General features: G+C 40.3%; 2 protein-coding genes across 10 annotated transcripts in view; one reads left to right on the top strand and one right to left on the bottom strand.

Moving 5' to 3' along the window:
- The window catches only part of CBX5 (chromobox 5), a 50912-nt gene extending 48983 nt beyond the window's left edge, over nt 1-1929 (bottom strand). The window contains exon 1 of one of the 5 annotated variants that reach the window (XM_081939588.1): nt 1813-1929. The gene's annotated coding sequence lies outside the window, so the exon portion shown is untranslated. Of the gene's footprint in view, nt 1-1173; nt 1264-1337; nt 1462-1659; nt 1780-1812 lie in introns of those variants that run through there. The other 4 variants (XM_081939589.1, XM_081939587.1, XM_081939586.1 and 1 more) reach the window with 4 other exon arrangements.
- Nucleotides 1930-2056: 127 nt separating this feature from the next.
- On the top strand, nt 2057-11608 carry HNRNPA1 (heterogeneous nuclear ribonucleoprotein A1). 5 transcript variants are annotated; one of them, XR_014174203.1, is made up of 12 exons: nt 2075-2208; nt 2299-2337; nt 4167-4283; nt 4558-4704; nt 5238-5448; nt 5552-5644; nt 5721-5813; nt 6076-6180; nt 6369-6479; nt 7206-7334; nt 10464-10555; nt 11182-11608. XR_014174203.1 is itself a non-coding variant. In XM_081939582.1 (12 exons), exons 1-11 carry the CDS (start codon nt 2194-2196, stop codon nt 7580-7582), a joined length of 1116 nt encoding a protein of 371 aa, XP_081795708.1. In that variant the 5' UTR covers nt 2078-2193; the 3' UTR covers nt 7583-7589; nt 7819-8142. The 5 variants fall into 5 exon arrangements, 4 of the variants coding, with proteins under 4 accessions (XP_081795710.1, XP_081795709.1, XP_081795711.1 ...); XM_081939582.1 differs by lacking the exons at nt 10464-10555; nt 11182-11608 and adding exons at nt 7527-7589; nt 7819-8142 and having other exon boundaries at nt 2078-2208; XM_081939584.1 differs by lacking the exons at nt 2299-2337; nt 10464-10555; nt 11182-11608 and adding exons at nt 7527-7589; nt 7819-8142 and having other exon boundaries at nt 2057-2208.
- Nucleotides 11609-14536: the final 2928 nt, after the last annotated feature.

Here is a 14536-nt window from a genome sequence, read left to right as displayed (position 1 = left end):
CTCCAGGTGGCTTTCATGACTCTCTAAAAGAATGCAAATGACCAGCTGTCTGCAAGGAGTATAAATCTTTCCATTCTCCACCATCCAGTCAAAGCTGAAGAAGAAAAATGTCAAGAAAAGCAAGAAAGTCCAGTTGCCTCTTGAAAAAGCACTTTTCGGACAGTCCAGGATGAACACAGAGGGGAAAAAACTTTGTTGCATGAAAATGCTGCTTTCATATTTTTAAGAGTCAATGAAATTTACTAATAGATCCAGATGCTTTATTAGTTCCACAAGGTTCTTTCAATTAAAAAATAGAAATGCCTGCATATGGCTATATTATTATAAATATTTATATACATTTATCTTCTCAAAGATTTATAGTATATCAACAAAATTCTCCAGTCATTTCTTAGGGACTTAATAGATCCCCAATGCTGCCAGACTGGACAAAAATTGAAGTCTATTTTTCTTAAAACAATATATAAACCAACAAAAATAATAAAACAGGTATTATAGAAGTACAAATATTTATCACAGTAAATAATGATGCTCTAGTTAGAATGTACGCATATAAAATAGTTCGTATCATGCAATTATTGGGATTCTCGGTTTTAAAATCTTTGGAAACCAAAGAGTTGCAACCATCACATCCCTGACACAGGGTCGCAGGTAATTACGGGATCGCCTAAAGTAGTATGGATGCACAGGGAAGGACGGTCAAGACTAGGGCGTCGAGCAACTAGATACGATTATTTTTATTGTTGAAAAATGTTTGTAAAATTCTCTATAGATGATACAGAAACCATGTTAAGTGAAGGTGCAGACACCCGGCCACCACTTTTATAGAAAACGACTCCCACTTTCTGTGGATCGGGGGGAAAAAGCTTGGCGACAAATTCTGCATGGGAAACAGAATAAGACGCAAGGCAAATGAGCGCCTATCCACTGAGCGGGTGGAGTCACAGCGGGATCGCTTTTCACTCCTAGATCCCCCCCACACTTCCATAAGGAAGGCTCTTTGTAGCCGTTCATTGGCCAGATTGCACATCAATCAAACGACACTGGGCCAACCCTCCCGAAGACAAACGCAGCACCCCCGTTGGTTAAAACGCCTGTTACTTCACACACTGGATCTCAACGTTCTGACGCTGTTAAATGCCTCAAGCTTTCATTCATTCGGCTGTCACTCACTTTTGAGGGCTCCGCCCAAAATGCAAGCCCCGCCCTCTTCCCAACGGTGCCTCACGGCTCAGTCAATCAGGTTCCCAATCACACCGAAACCACACCCTCTTCCGAAGAATCACTGGCTCTCGGTAACGCGCTCCCCGCCAAGACTGTTTCCCGTGGTCGCTCACCTGGGGAAAGTAACGGCTCGGTACGAAACCAACTTCCCCCTCCCTGGTTTGTACCCCCTCACGGCCACCGCTTCTGCGCAACGCCCGCCAAAACAGCTTTCTAATGCGCACGCGCTAGCCCCTCCGCCCCCTTCCCAGCTTCACCGCGCTGGCGTGAGGCGCGCGCACCTCCTTACTATCTTCCTCAACCGTTCCTCCCTTCGGCGGATATATTTCAAAACGCATGCGCATATGTACAATACGCCTCACCGTGTACGCCTGCCTGGAAACAAGTTTTATACATAAAACGATCTTTTTTTCCCCCGTCTACCCTGGCATGTACCTTCACCACCACAGGGATGAATATAGTTCTAACCACCGACCTAAACCCGTGTAGAACACGAACTTAATTCCCGCCTCTATGATATGAATGAAGAGAAGATAGACCAATCTCTATAACGATGGCCGGTGGTAAAAGCCAATCAGAACAACTTACGCTCCGAATGCTCCAATGAGAAGGAAACAATGTGAAAGAGAAGGGTGTTGCCTTGCAGCTGGAGCTCTTAATACTACAGGGCGGGAAAATTCACCAAATCAAAGGAGTGACAGAAATCCAACCAATAGAAAGACAAAGGAGGTGGGACACTGAAGAGGAAACAGGCGTAACTTCACGTATTCGTCCACTAAGGAGCCGACTATTTTTCTGTTGACCAATAGGCATCGACAAAAGCTACACAGCCATCCAATGACAGTGGGCAGGGGTGGGTATTGATAGTGAGGCGACGACGCACGGGTGACTCTGCCCCTTTCGGTATCGGGTGCAGTGAGAGGTAGCGTCGTCCGAGAAGGCTGGCCTTAATCATTTGCTACCGCCAAGATGTCCAAATCTGAGGTAAGAGCCTATGACGGGCATTTTTGTTTTGTTTTTACGACTCTATACCAGTGGCTTGTTTTTGTGGAATTATGTTTCCTTTGCCTTTAGGGATCGTCTGATTATGGGTGCGATCTGTCGCCTAACGCAGTAAGTGTTACAAATACCGTTCCTCTCCTCATTCCCGCTACTCAAATGCATTGTTTTCCTTTTGCGCTCGTCTTTTTCCGCCGCTTGCCCACGTTTGGCTTTTTCTGAGTCTCCTTTGTCGTAGGTCTTCCTTTTTCTCCGGTTGGGCCTACTTCCCCTCCCATCCCCCACGGTGGGTTCAAAACTGCGCATGCGCGTTGTGTTGCTAGCTTAGGCGCCATCTTTTCCAGTGCGTGGCGTTCGCAGCTGCCATCTTCTGTGCTCGTCATGGCTGCGGTTGCGCCGTGCGGCGGCCCATGCTATGGAAACGCGCGCCTGCGCACTTCCACGGAGCAGTTCGGAGTTTGCGTGGGGGGGATGGGAAGATGCGAAGGCCACGTGCTCCCTTGCTTTGTCTCTGGTAGCTGGTATCTCGGCCTTTTAATTTCACGTTTCTCTGCTCCCAACTTCTCTGTGCAAATGGAAAGAGGCGGCCGGGTGGCTTCTCCCTTTTATTTCGGGTGATTTTTTTATGTGAGGGCGAGAAGAGAATGCATGCCCATTTTGAACCAAGTCTTGTCCCCGAGGAAGTTCTAGTTAAAAGTTTTAAAATTTTGAAAGCCCTTACATTGGCAAATAGGTGGCTGAGAAAGTGTGTGCCATCAGCCCTTTTATGTATTTTAAGTTTCGAGGTTGCTACAATGTTGGAAATTGGAACCGTAATCTCGCCTTTCCCCCTTAAATGATACGTTTACTCCTTAGTATCAGAGCGAGTAATATTATGGAAGCACTAAAATACACCTAATTTGGAGAAATGGGGGTAAACTTATTAAAGACAGTACTAATAATGTTGTGGTAGTCCTAATAAGTGTATTCCTGAATTGCCTTAAAAGGACGGTCTGTTGTATTTTTCTCCTTTTGGGGGCATATCAGAAAATGGCTTTGTTCCTAAAATATAATTCCTTATAGTGTGTAACAAAAATGCAGCCAACAATGTACAGTAAATGCTTTAGACAGCTTAATTGCATTTTGAGGTGCATGCTAATGTTAATGTTCTACTTACTGTCTTGGGATTCTGTGTACATTAACAAGCAAAGCAGTTAATTGATGTAGGGTGAAAGTTTGCATTTTATGACACCACAGAATGCGTCAAAGAAAAAAATATGGCTACATTTTCTGAGTGATCCCTAAATTACAGTTAGTCGTTGATTTACAACTATTTTTGTAGTGACAGTTTGAAGTTGTAAGGCCACTGAAAACTGGGTTTCCATGCTTAACTACCATTGCAGCATCCCCATGTGATGCTCAAAATTTGGAAGTGTGGTAACTGGAATGTATGTATTAAGATTGTCCTGAGGTCATGTGACCACCTTTTTTGACCTGACAAGCAAAGCCAAGGGGGAAGCCAGATTCGCTTAACCATATGACTAACTTAACTGTAGTAACCTACTTAATAATTGTGGCAAGAAAGGTTGTAAAATGGGGAAAATTCACTTAATTGTCTTGCTTAGCTGCACAAATTTGGTCGTAGGTCAAGGATTATTTGTACTTAGGTTTTGCAGTTGTTAGATAAAAACCTAACCGAAAAAGTCACAACACCAAAGTCAAAAATTGTTTTTCAAGTTTTATGAGCTTGGTTCTGGTACTTGCTCACAACAGCTATATTGCTTGTGCATGTGCTAAAAGCATTTCTATTTCTTAAATAGCTAAGTTCCGTACTTTTTATCTGGTTCTGGCTGATGGTACCTGATATTATACGCTGAATAAATCATGCTTATTTTCATTATGCCCCCCCACCATTATACGCTGTGATCATATCCTTCCTAGTGTTGCCTACTTTTCTGTTTCAGTCCCCCAAGGAACCTGAACAGCTGCGAAAACTCTTTATTGGTGGCCTGAGTTTTGAGACAACAGATGAGAGCCTTCGCATTCATTTTGAGCAATGGGGCACACTAACAGATTGTGTGGTAAGTATATGTCAGCTTGTGTCAAGTTTGACAGCAAACAAATTTAATAAATAAATGTGTACTTTGCCTGAATTAAGATATATGAAGTATAGAATAGTGGGGGGGGGGGGAAATCTCCCAACTACTATATTAAGTACTAATGTTGCCTTTAGTATGTCACTACCCTATTTCTAAGAAAACAAATTCATTTTTTTAAAATTGAACATTGCTTGTACCAGGTGCATTGCTTGCAATTGTGTATTTTAGAGCAAAAATGTATATTGTTTCTAATTAGGTAATGAGAGACCCAAATACTAAGCGCTCCAGGGGGTTTGGATTTGTCACTTACTCAACAGTGGAAGAGGTTGATGCTGCCATGAATGCCAGACCACACAAGGTTGATGGCAGGGTTGTTGAACCAAAGAGAGCAGTATCTAGAGAGGTAAGAAAAACTACTATTGAATGCATAGTCAATAGGTTCAAAGTCTTTGTGAAAATGCTGGAAGCCCAAAATATTAGTCATGTATCCTACACAGAACATTGATAATATAGTTGGTTTAATAGTTACTGTTGCATTAGGCATCGTTAATTTAAATTTATTTGTAAATGTTATTAGCTTTTAATATCATTTTGTTTTTATGATTTTTGCTATGAGCTGTGCAAAGTTAGAGCATATAAGAAGTTTTCTTAAGTTCTCCTTTTAAAAAAATCATCCATGAATTGCATTTGGAACAAAACACAAATTTAATTTTAATTCCTCCTCCCTTCCTTCTACTCTATCAATATGTTGGCTGAGATTGAAATAGTTGTGGTTTGTTTTTGTTTTTTTGCACTGCCAGGTTGGAGAAATTCAGGGTTATAGTATGTTAAAATTTGAAATTGATAGGCTTGAAATTTTAAATACCCATGTCATTAAGATATATCATCTCTGGCAATATCACTAAGCGTTTCAAATGTGTTTGTCCTGTCTCCTAGGACTCCCAGCGACCTGGAGCACATTTGACAGTGAAGAAAATCTTTGTTGGGGGGATTAAGGAAGATACAGAGGAACACCATTTGAGGGACTACTTTGAACAGTATGGCAAAATTGAAGTTATAGAAATAATGACTGATCGTGGCAGTGGCAAAAAGAGGGGGTTTGCCTTTGTAACTTTTGATGATCATGACTCTGTGGACAAAATTGTCAGTAAGTATCTTATTCCATCCTTTCTGCTATGCCCTAACTTGTTCTGTTTTCTCTATATGTAGCTTCTACAGAGATTTTGATACTATTATCTTTTCATGTCTAGTTCAGAAATACCATACTGTAAATGGACATAATTGTGAAGTCCGAAAGGCTTTGTCAAAACAAGAAATGGCCAGTGCCTCTTCCAGTCAGCGAGGTAAGTGTGCAGTACTTGAACAGCTAGAACTGTAGTGAAATTTTCCAGGAATGCTACATCATGTTGTTGTTCATAGGTCGCAGTAGTTCTGGAAGTTTTGGCAGTGGGCGTGGAGGTGGATTTGGCGGTGGTGACAATTTCAACCGTGGTAGCAATTTTGGAGGCCGTGGTAAGGTTTTTGAAGATTTAAAATTCATTTTAAGATCTTAATCACAGTCAGGACTTAAAGGAATACATTGTTGCATCTTACTAACATTGCTGGATTTCTTTCTGGGATTAAGCAGTAGTTTGGATCTGTGTATCTTTTCTAGACACTTCTACTTTTTTTTTTTACACAAATGACAAACTTATGTTTGTGTGAATGATTTTATCAGAAGTTCACCATAAATCTGAAGTAAGATCACTATGCTAATATTTTATTTTTTCCTCAGGTGGGTTTGGCAGTCGCAGTGGTGGTGGTGGTGGAGGCGGAGGAGGCGGTGGAGGAGGAGGATACGGGAGCAGCGGAGATGGCTATAATGGATTTGGTAATGATGGTAAGTTTATACAGCTTTTGAAAGTTGCTGTTTTTTATAAGTTATTGTATTGCTACATGTTGATTTATTTTTAGGGTATGTATATATCTTCATTGCATACATAAAATTTAAAAATAGTTTCATTTTAGAGATTTGTAAAATATACAATTGGCAATGTTCTGCACTTCAGTATCTTACTTGCTTTGTAGGTTATGGAGGCAGTGGCCCTGGATATTCTGGAGGAAGCCGGGGTTATGGTGGCAGTGGAAGCTACGATGGATACAACAACGGCGGGGGCGGCTTTGGTGGTGGCAGTGGGGGTAAATGTCAATTTGATTTTGAGCACTAAGATTGTTATTTTATCTAGTACAATTTTATCTAGTGCAACTTGGATTTGCAGAGGCTGCATAAAAATGGCCTGGGTTCTTCAGGAGTACCAGACTGGTTCCCCATAGCCACCTTTTAAAAAAGGTTTTTTAAAAAATAATAAGACCCTCTGTTGTGCAATTTACAGAGGCTCCAGAAAAGAAGAGCATGGCCCTCTTGCACAACTTCCAGAGGCTGTGTGAGAATGAGCTGTGAGAGCAATTGCATCATTCCCCAAGGGTTACACTCCTTGAGCAACACAAAGTGGCCTTTTTGAGTGGCAGTAATGCTAGGACTGAAGTGGAGGCCCAGGCCCAGATTTAATCTCAAGCTGCTGGGTGCCACTATTCAGGGTGACCTAAATGGGGAAGAGGAGAAAATAGTTTCTTGTTTGGTTGGGGCGAGTGATCTTACCAGCACAGTCAAGTTAGGACATTTTTTAAATGCCCAACCTAAAAAGTTTGCTTTCAGATCTAGAGAATTGTAAAAAGAAAAAAAACCAAATATTTGCTGCCATCTAGTTGTAGTATGAATGTTTGCAGTCTACTGTATGAGCCTTAGCATGCACCTTCATTTAACTATGCTCAGTATATTTGGGAAAATATCTAAATAGATAAAGAATTTCATAGCTGAAATATTTGGGGTCTTGTAATTTTGTGGATGATTTTTATTCTGTTCAGGAAGCAACTTTGGAGGTGGAGGAAGCTACAATGATTTTGGCAGTTACAACAACCAGTCTTCAAATTTTGGGCCCATGAAAGGAGGAAACTTTGGAGGGAGGAGCTCTGGCCCTTATGGTGGAAGTGGTGGTAAGTATATGATCTAATTGACTAGGAAAATGGATCACATTAATTTCTAGTGGAATTCGTGAATGGTATGAAAAACTGAGGTCAGTCCTCGCAGTTTCCTCATTCTTTCTCATAGACAGTCTGTTTTTTCTAAACAGTTTCTTTTTTTTTTTTACCCATTCCCGTTTAAGATAACTTACTTATTCTTTTTAGGTGGCTATGGGGGCTCTGGTAGTAGCAGTAGCTATGGTGGTGGAAGGCGATTTTAATTCCTAGGTAAGACTTCCTCCATTTGCGCATGGATAGATATGGAGTACTAAATGAATTGTAACAGTAATTCATAATATGGCTGAGCAAGTTATTGTAGTTTAAGCATATTTGGAATAAAATGCAGATGTTAAAGCTAATAAATGGATTGGCAATCGGGGGAACAACTTGATATTGGATTATAGCTTTGAGTCTCAATATGTTTAGATTAACAACTTTATTCCATATTATTCAACAGGAAACAAAGCTTAGCAGGAGAGGAGAGCCAGAGAAGTGACAGGGAAGCTACAGGTTACCACAGTTGTGAACTCAGCCAAACAGAGTTGTGGCAGGGTAGAACTGCCTCATGAAGACATGTGTTAGACAAGCGCTTGTTTGCAAACATCAGGACTGTATTTGCGACTAACTGTATAACAGGATATTTTAGTTTTTGTGTTTGTGGAAAGTACAAAGCATTCCAACCAGGGTTTTTATGTAGATTTTTTTTTTCCACACCCATGCTGTTTGACTGCAAACTGTAATAGACTGATCATGACGCTGAATAAATGTGTCTTTTTTTAAACGTGCTGTGTAAAGTTAGTTTACTATAAGTTAATGTACATTGATTTTCACTACATGGAAAAGATTAGTGAAGAGTCAAATAGCAGAGAATGATTCTCAGAATGCCAAGAAATCTTTATATTCAAAGCCAAATATATTGATTTTGTGTCTTATATAACTTCATGAAAAACAAATTTTGCAGAAATTTCCTCAAATGAAGGACCACTTCCAAAATGTATTCCTTATTTAAATAAGGGCATCTTCTTGGTAGCTTGACCATTGTTCTTTCCTGTTTAAAGAGTGCCAATGACTGAGGCAGGATATTTTATATGCTGAATTAAAGGCAAATAAAAAGATTGGCCACATCAGCATATAGGCATAGCAGCTCAACTTAACAAGGAGCTTGAAACGGGACATTTGGCAAATAAGTCACTACTAGAGCCTGCTGTGTTTACGATATCTAGGCAGTTATCCAGTTGGACCTAAGTCACCCCAATATAGTGTCAACATTTTATCTGTACTGTAGAAATTTCAATTTCTTGGGCTTGACAGCAAGAGAATCAGTCGGCTGTCAAAAGCTGTGAGATTTCCAATAATTGGGATGTTGATACCAGGTTGCTTTGACTCCCTTGCAGTCTCATTTTTGTAATAAAAGCAAACAGATTTTCCACTGAAGAAACTAGCAAAATACATGACTTTTAATCCATTGCTAGCTGAATATATAAATACCTCAAATGGTAACATTTGCTAAAATTGGTAAGAGCACATTGTAGATGGGCAGCAAACAAATTTATTATATAAGGATAAAAGTATCCCAACTAATGGGGGGGGGGGGTGTCATGAGGTTGTGCAGGGTAGTTCATATAATTGATATCTGTTAGGCAAAAGTTTTATTAAAAATCCATTGGTCTAAATTAAAATTTGACAGTGCTCTCTTCTCAAAAGTAGGCTAGATTTTGTACTGAAAAGTTCTAGCATGAGAAAAAGTGTGAATCTTATTAGGCACTCTTAAGTTAATTTTTTGGTATTAAAAGTGCTACTAGTTTTTTACTTGAGGCACTTAAAGTAACCTAATTATCCTCAAATTGGTTCATTCATGTGAGGGAGCTAAAAACTTCTCATCTCTTTTAAAGCTCAGTTGCATTTTGAAACTCCAGAAATTCATTTTTTCCATTTTATGAAATACATTTCATATATTTCCCCACTTAATGCAACTCTTACCATACAAAATGGGTACACTGGCTCCTATTTTCTGGTTCCATTAAACATGGTAGTATGTTTCTGTTCCACAAGATGGAAGTAGAAATGCACTTAAAAATTGGAGGGGTATAGATAATGTCACGAATTGCATTATACTTCGGTCAATCAATCTTCTGTCAGATCTGAATACACATTTATATCTTAGTGTCTTATGAAATAAGACAAATGTGTGCTTAAATATGTTTATGGATGCAATGGTGCTTGTATATGGTGTGTGTACAAGTGTATTTATATATAAAACTTCTGATTGGTGACTGGCTTAATTTAGAATGCAAAATTAATAGTCCTGATGGGTTTTTCCATGGCTGAGTTTGCAGTAGCAGGTGGATCCTGACAAGACCTCAGGATTTATGAAATAATACTCGTTTTTGGCATGGTAGCATAACCACAACAAAGGAGAGCACACCAGGACCCGAAAACTAAGTAGCATTACAAAACCGGGAGGCATGCAGATGTTTGAGCTACTAGGAACGGCTAGCAAGCATAGCTCCGAATGGCTTCCAGATCAGACGCTACTACAGCTGAGAGTAGACACGTGTTTTGAGTCAAGTGGACAGATAAGCCAGGTGCAGGCTTCTGCTGACTAGAAGGGAGTACTCAGTGACCATCGGAAGGAGGCAGACGAGAGTAAGGATCCTTGCTCTTAGGACTAGCAGAAGGAAGGAAAGGTTATATTACTGTACTGGTAGGTAAGAACAGATTTTACTTACGTCCTATACAGTTTTGTTATCCTACTAAATTTTCTCCAAGGCTGAGTTTACCTTGTAAATACCAGTCTAGCTATCTTTTAATTCACCCAGTGCTGTAATATGCAAGCAGTAGATGGATAGAACATTACTAATTAATATTTTACTGTCACAGGCCTGGCAACATCATTAATGAAATGTACTTTAATAAAAGCAATGCCTTTTCCATTCCTCTTTGTGTGGCCTTGTTGACTTAAACAATTTTAGCATAACACAGTGCACTGGCTGTGCTGCTATAAAGGCAGAGGAATTTATGGGGGTTGGGAATGCTTATATAAAGTGTGAATAGGGATTTAATAAAATTGGGGGGGTATTTAATTTTTCTTCCTTTTTATAGGAAAAGAGGAACTTTTATAGGAAAAGAGGAACGGTCCAGTGCCTTTGTTCCTGACAGATGGACTGTCTTTGGATTTCCTTTTCTTTCTAAAGGTAAAAACTGCTAAATTGTGGGAATAAGGTTTCCAAAACAAATAAGCTAACACACAGTAAATGAGTTTGTGCTGTAATTTAACTTGAGAGGCAGATGATAAGAGTGGTGAACTTTGAATGTTTACAGGTAGAGGCCAAAATTTCTATTGTTAAGTGACACATTTGTTAAGTAAATCCCCCTCCCCCCATTTTGTGACCTTTCTTGCCACAATTAAGTGAATCACTGCAGTTGATAAGTTAGTGACCCAGTTGTTAAGTGAATCTGGCTCCCCCATTGATTTGTTTATGAGAACATCGCAAAAGGTGACCATAACCTTGGAGAACACAGCAACAGTCATAAATATGTACCAGTTGCTAAGCATCTGATTTGATCACGTAATCATGGGGATGCTGTAAAGGTCATAACTCTGAAAAATGATCATAAGCCACATTTTTCAGTTGCCGTTGTAACTTTGAACAGTCACTAAATAAACTTGTATGTCAAGGACTACCTGTACTTATTTAACATAGTGGTGAAAATTAACATAACTATTAAGAAATGGGAATTTTTGTGTCTGAAAGTACACCCTCCCTCCCTACTATAATTTATCTGATCTTAAAATTTATTATTGCTATTTGTCTTGCAGGACTCCTCAGCTTGATGTACCATAAACCTTTCAAAGAAAGTTACCTTGGCTACTAGGTAGCTGTACGTATAATCTATTATTATGAATAGATTTATTTAATAAAACAGTTTTTGATATAAATTTCTTGTCTATCTTTTTGTGACTTTGTTAACATCTCTTCCAAAAAGATGTTAAAATGTGTTTAAGAATGAACAAGCTTCTATAATAGCAAATCAGTATTGGTCTGAAGGACACACTAATGGATATGCCTTTTCTTTCTTTACCCCTCACTCTGTTTCCTTCCCTTTTCCCTTCCCCCTTTTTCCTATTATTTGCTGTTTTTGTATTTTATTTGTATGCTACATTATAAATTAATTAAAAAAGAAGCATGGCATTTATTAAATGCTGTGCTGCACAGAGCTACCTGGTGGTGGCCCTGGAAACATGAGAGATTCTTGTCCTTTTTGGCAGAAGATTCTTTTATTATAGATAGGATGCTCAACTTCTATTGGGTCAAGTGCAGGCTTTGCATGGCATGCCAAGCGGCATAGTCCAAAAATAGGCGCAAGGGGCTATGCTCTCTGGAAAATGGGGTTGAGGAATTGGAATGAGTGCCTTAATCTTCTCTGAGACTTGTACCCATTTTAACTCCCCTTTTCCCAAAATCACACATTTTGTTGAGAAAGAACCCTATCTTAGCAAAACACAAAGGGATGCTAGGTGGCTAACTGGGCATACCTGTTGTAAACACTGGTTTTCTCCACATCTAAAGATTAGTTCTTATTTATGTGGAAAAACATTTTAAAAAAACAAACACCCTGAAGTCAAAATTGAGGCCTTTGGCTTGTCACTCAGTTGAGTTTTGGGCCTAATATTTTCCTAACCAATTGACCTGGAGTTTTACGCATAGTTCTCAACTTATGACCACAACATTTAGGTTGCTGAATAAGACTGGTTGAGTTTTATAACTTTTCTTGCCATATTTTGTTGATTGAATCACTGCAGTTTTTAAATTAGTTACACAGTTGTTAAGTGAATCTGGATTCCCCATTGACCTTGCTTGTTAGAAGATTGCAAAAGGGGATCCCATGACTCCAGGACACTGCAAGCATCATAAATGTGAGTCAGTTGTCAAGCAGCTAAATGTAAATCACATGACCGTGGGAATGCTGCAATGGTCATAGTATGAAAACGGCCACAACTCACTTTTTTCAGTGCCTTTGTAACTTTGAATAGTCACTAAGCGAACTTTTGTAAACTTTCCAAACGCCACGATTCTGGAGCAACAGTTGAGCTGCTAAATCAAATCTATGCATTTGTATCTTCTTTACATTTTATACAAACATCTTTTCCAGTAGTCAAGATGGACCAGAAGTATGAAAAGCAGTGTTTTCTAATTCCGTTCAATGCTGTTACCAAAGCATGCCACAGCCTAGCCCGGATGTTGGCAACCTGCAGTTCCAGAGCTGCATGCGGCTCTTTCAGCCCTCTGCTCTGGCTCCCTGTTGGTTGATCCCATCACTGGCTGGCCCTGGCCCTTGCCCTCCCCTCCCAGTCACTCCTCGCTTACCTGAGAAGGTAAGGGCAACAGTGGGGGATGGATACTTGCTCCATATTCCAGAGCGGGAGCGAAGCACCCCTCTACTTGCTGGGTCTCACGGGCGCTTCTTCCGGTGATTCACTCTCACCTCCTGGATGTCAGTTGCTTTATGTCCCACCTCCCAGCTGATCAACGCTGCTAGTCTGCCATCCTCCGTGGGCTCTGAAGTGGCAGCGCCAATGTACACAGGTTCAAGACGTGCATGTTTCTCCCAGCCTCCTCTGGCGGGGGAGGCAACAGGCCTGTGGCCATCAAGGGTGGGGGTTGCAACTTAGATGGAAGGGGGAGGATCCACTGTTCTGCAAAACACAAGATTCAATGGGGAAGCGCTTTCCCAAACACATTGCAGCAACCTGCTCTTGCATATAAATGCAGAATGGCTGGGAAGGGGGCTGCTTTACATTCACATCAGATTCCCACCACCCAGCACCAGTTCAGGGGTTCCTACCCTCCCCCCAAAGGGGGGGGAGAGGAGAGCAACAGAAAGACCAAGGAAGAGAGAAAAAGAAATAGACACCGAAGAAATAGACCCCACAGAAAATAGACAGACACAAAACCTGAGTAGGCGTGGCTAAAGGGGCATGAGGGGGAGGGGAGACTGATGTTGACTTGGCCAGTCCATCTAGGTTTTCTGGCTCCTGGTGTTTTCTGGGGGAAACTGGTCCAAATGGCTTAAGGTTGCATACCCTAGCCAAAGCAACATCTACATGCATCGAGTTTGAAATAATCTCTTGCAGAAGTTCAATATTTGGTATATAATTACATGGATTTACCTACAGAGGAGAGCTTGCATGATGGCAGTCTTAAAACTTTTTCTCTTAAACTGGGAGTCCATCCCATCAAACGGGAGGTAAATGGGTTTCAAAACCCTGAGGCTATCCCAATCCCATTTAACAGGAGAGATGAGGATTGATTTTTAAAAACAAGCATTACCATTTTTAAGCATGAAATTCCATCCTGAATCGTCCACTCAAGGGTTTTTCAATTTGGGCTAAAAAAAAATTGGCCTTCAAAGCACCCATTTTTTGGACCGCGGGGTCAGGAGTTTTCCTCCTCAGGGTTGTGAAAGCTTGATTTTTAAAAACAGCAAGAAATACCATTTTTAAGCATGAAATTCCATCCCAAATCAAGTCCCCTCAAGGGTTTTTCAATTTGGACTCAAATAAAATTGGCCTTCAAAGCACCCATTTTTCGGACCGCGATATTGTAGCTTCATCTTCCTCAAGTTACTTGAAATCTTAAATCCATTAAATCTAAAAACAACAGACTAAAGCCCGTTTGCAGACCTGCAGCAGAGGATGTAGCAAGGCAGGCTTATTTCTTCATAGCTGTTGCTTCTGACATGAGAGCAGCAAATTTTCTAACTATCTTTGAGGTGTGTTTTGGTGCATTTCATTAACAGACATAAAACGCTTTGTAAATGCATACTCCTAGATAACTAGGATCCATCAAATGCTTGAGTCGCATTTTAACCACTACAGATAGTTTTTGACCTACCATTTGTTTAGTAACCAGTTAACAATAGCAATGAAAAAAGTGACATGTCTGGTCCTTGCATTTGCAACCACTGCAGTATTCTCACAGCCAAGTGACCAAAGTTCATGCACTCGGCAGTGCCATGTATTTATGGGTGCAGTGTCTTGAGGTCGTGCAATCACCATTTGCTGCTTTCAACGAGCAAAATCAATGGGAGAGCCTGGATTCACTTTAAAGACTGCATGATTCACTTAATTGCAGTGATTTGCTTAACGATTGGCAAAAGTGAAAATCACACAA

The sequence above is a fragment of the Natrix helvetica genome, assembly GCF_964273705.1.
Source record: "Natrix helvetica genome assembly, chromosome: 1".
NCBI lineage: Eukaryota > Metazoa > Chordata > Lepidosauria > Squamata > Natricidae > Natrix > Natrix helvetica.
Note: the sequence above shows the minus strand (reverse complement) of the source record. Positions and strands in the feature narration are given on the sequence as shown.

Bases quoted from the DNA above. Each gene is read 5' to 3' on its own strand.
- HNRNPA1 (XM_081939582.1), top strand. The intron at 2,338-4,166 runs GTAAGTGTTACA...TTTCTGTTTCAG, and splicing joins GCGATCTGTCGCCTAACGCA to TCCCCCAAGGAACCTGAACA. The intron at 5,449-5,551 runs GTAAGTATCTTA...TTTCATGTCTAG, and splicing joins CTCTGTGGACAAAATTGTCA to TTCAGAAATACCATACTGTA.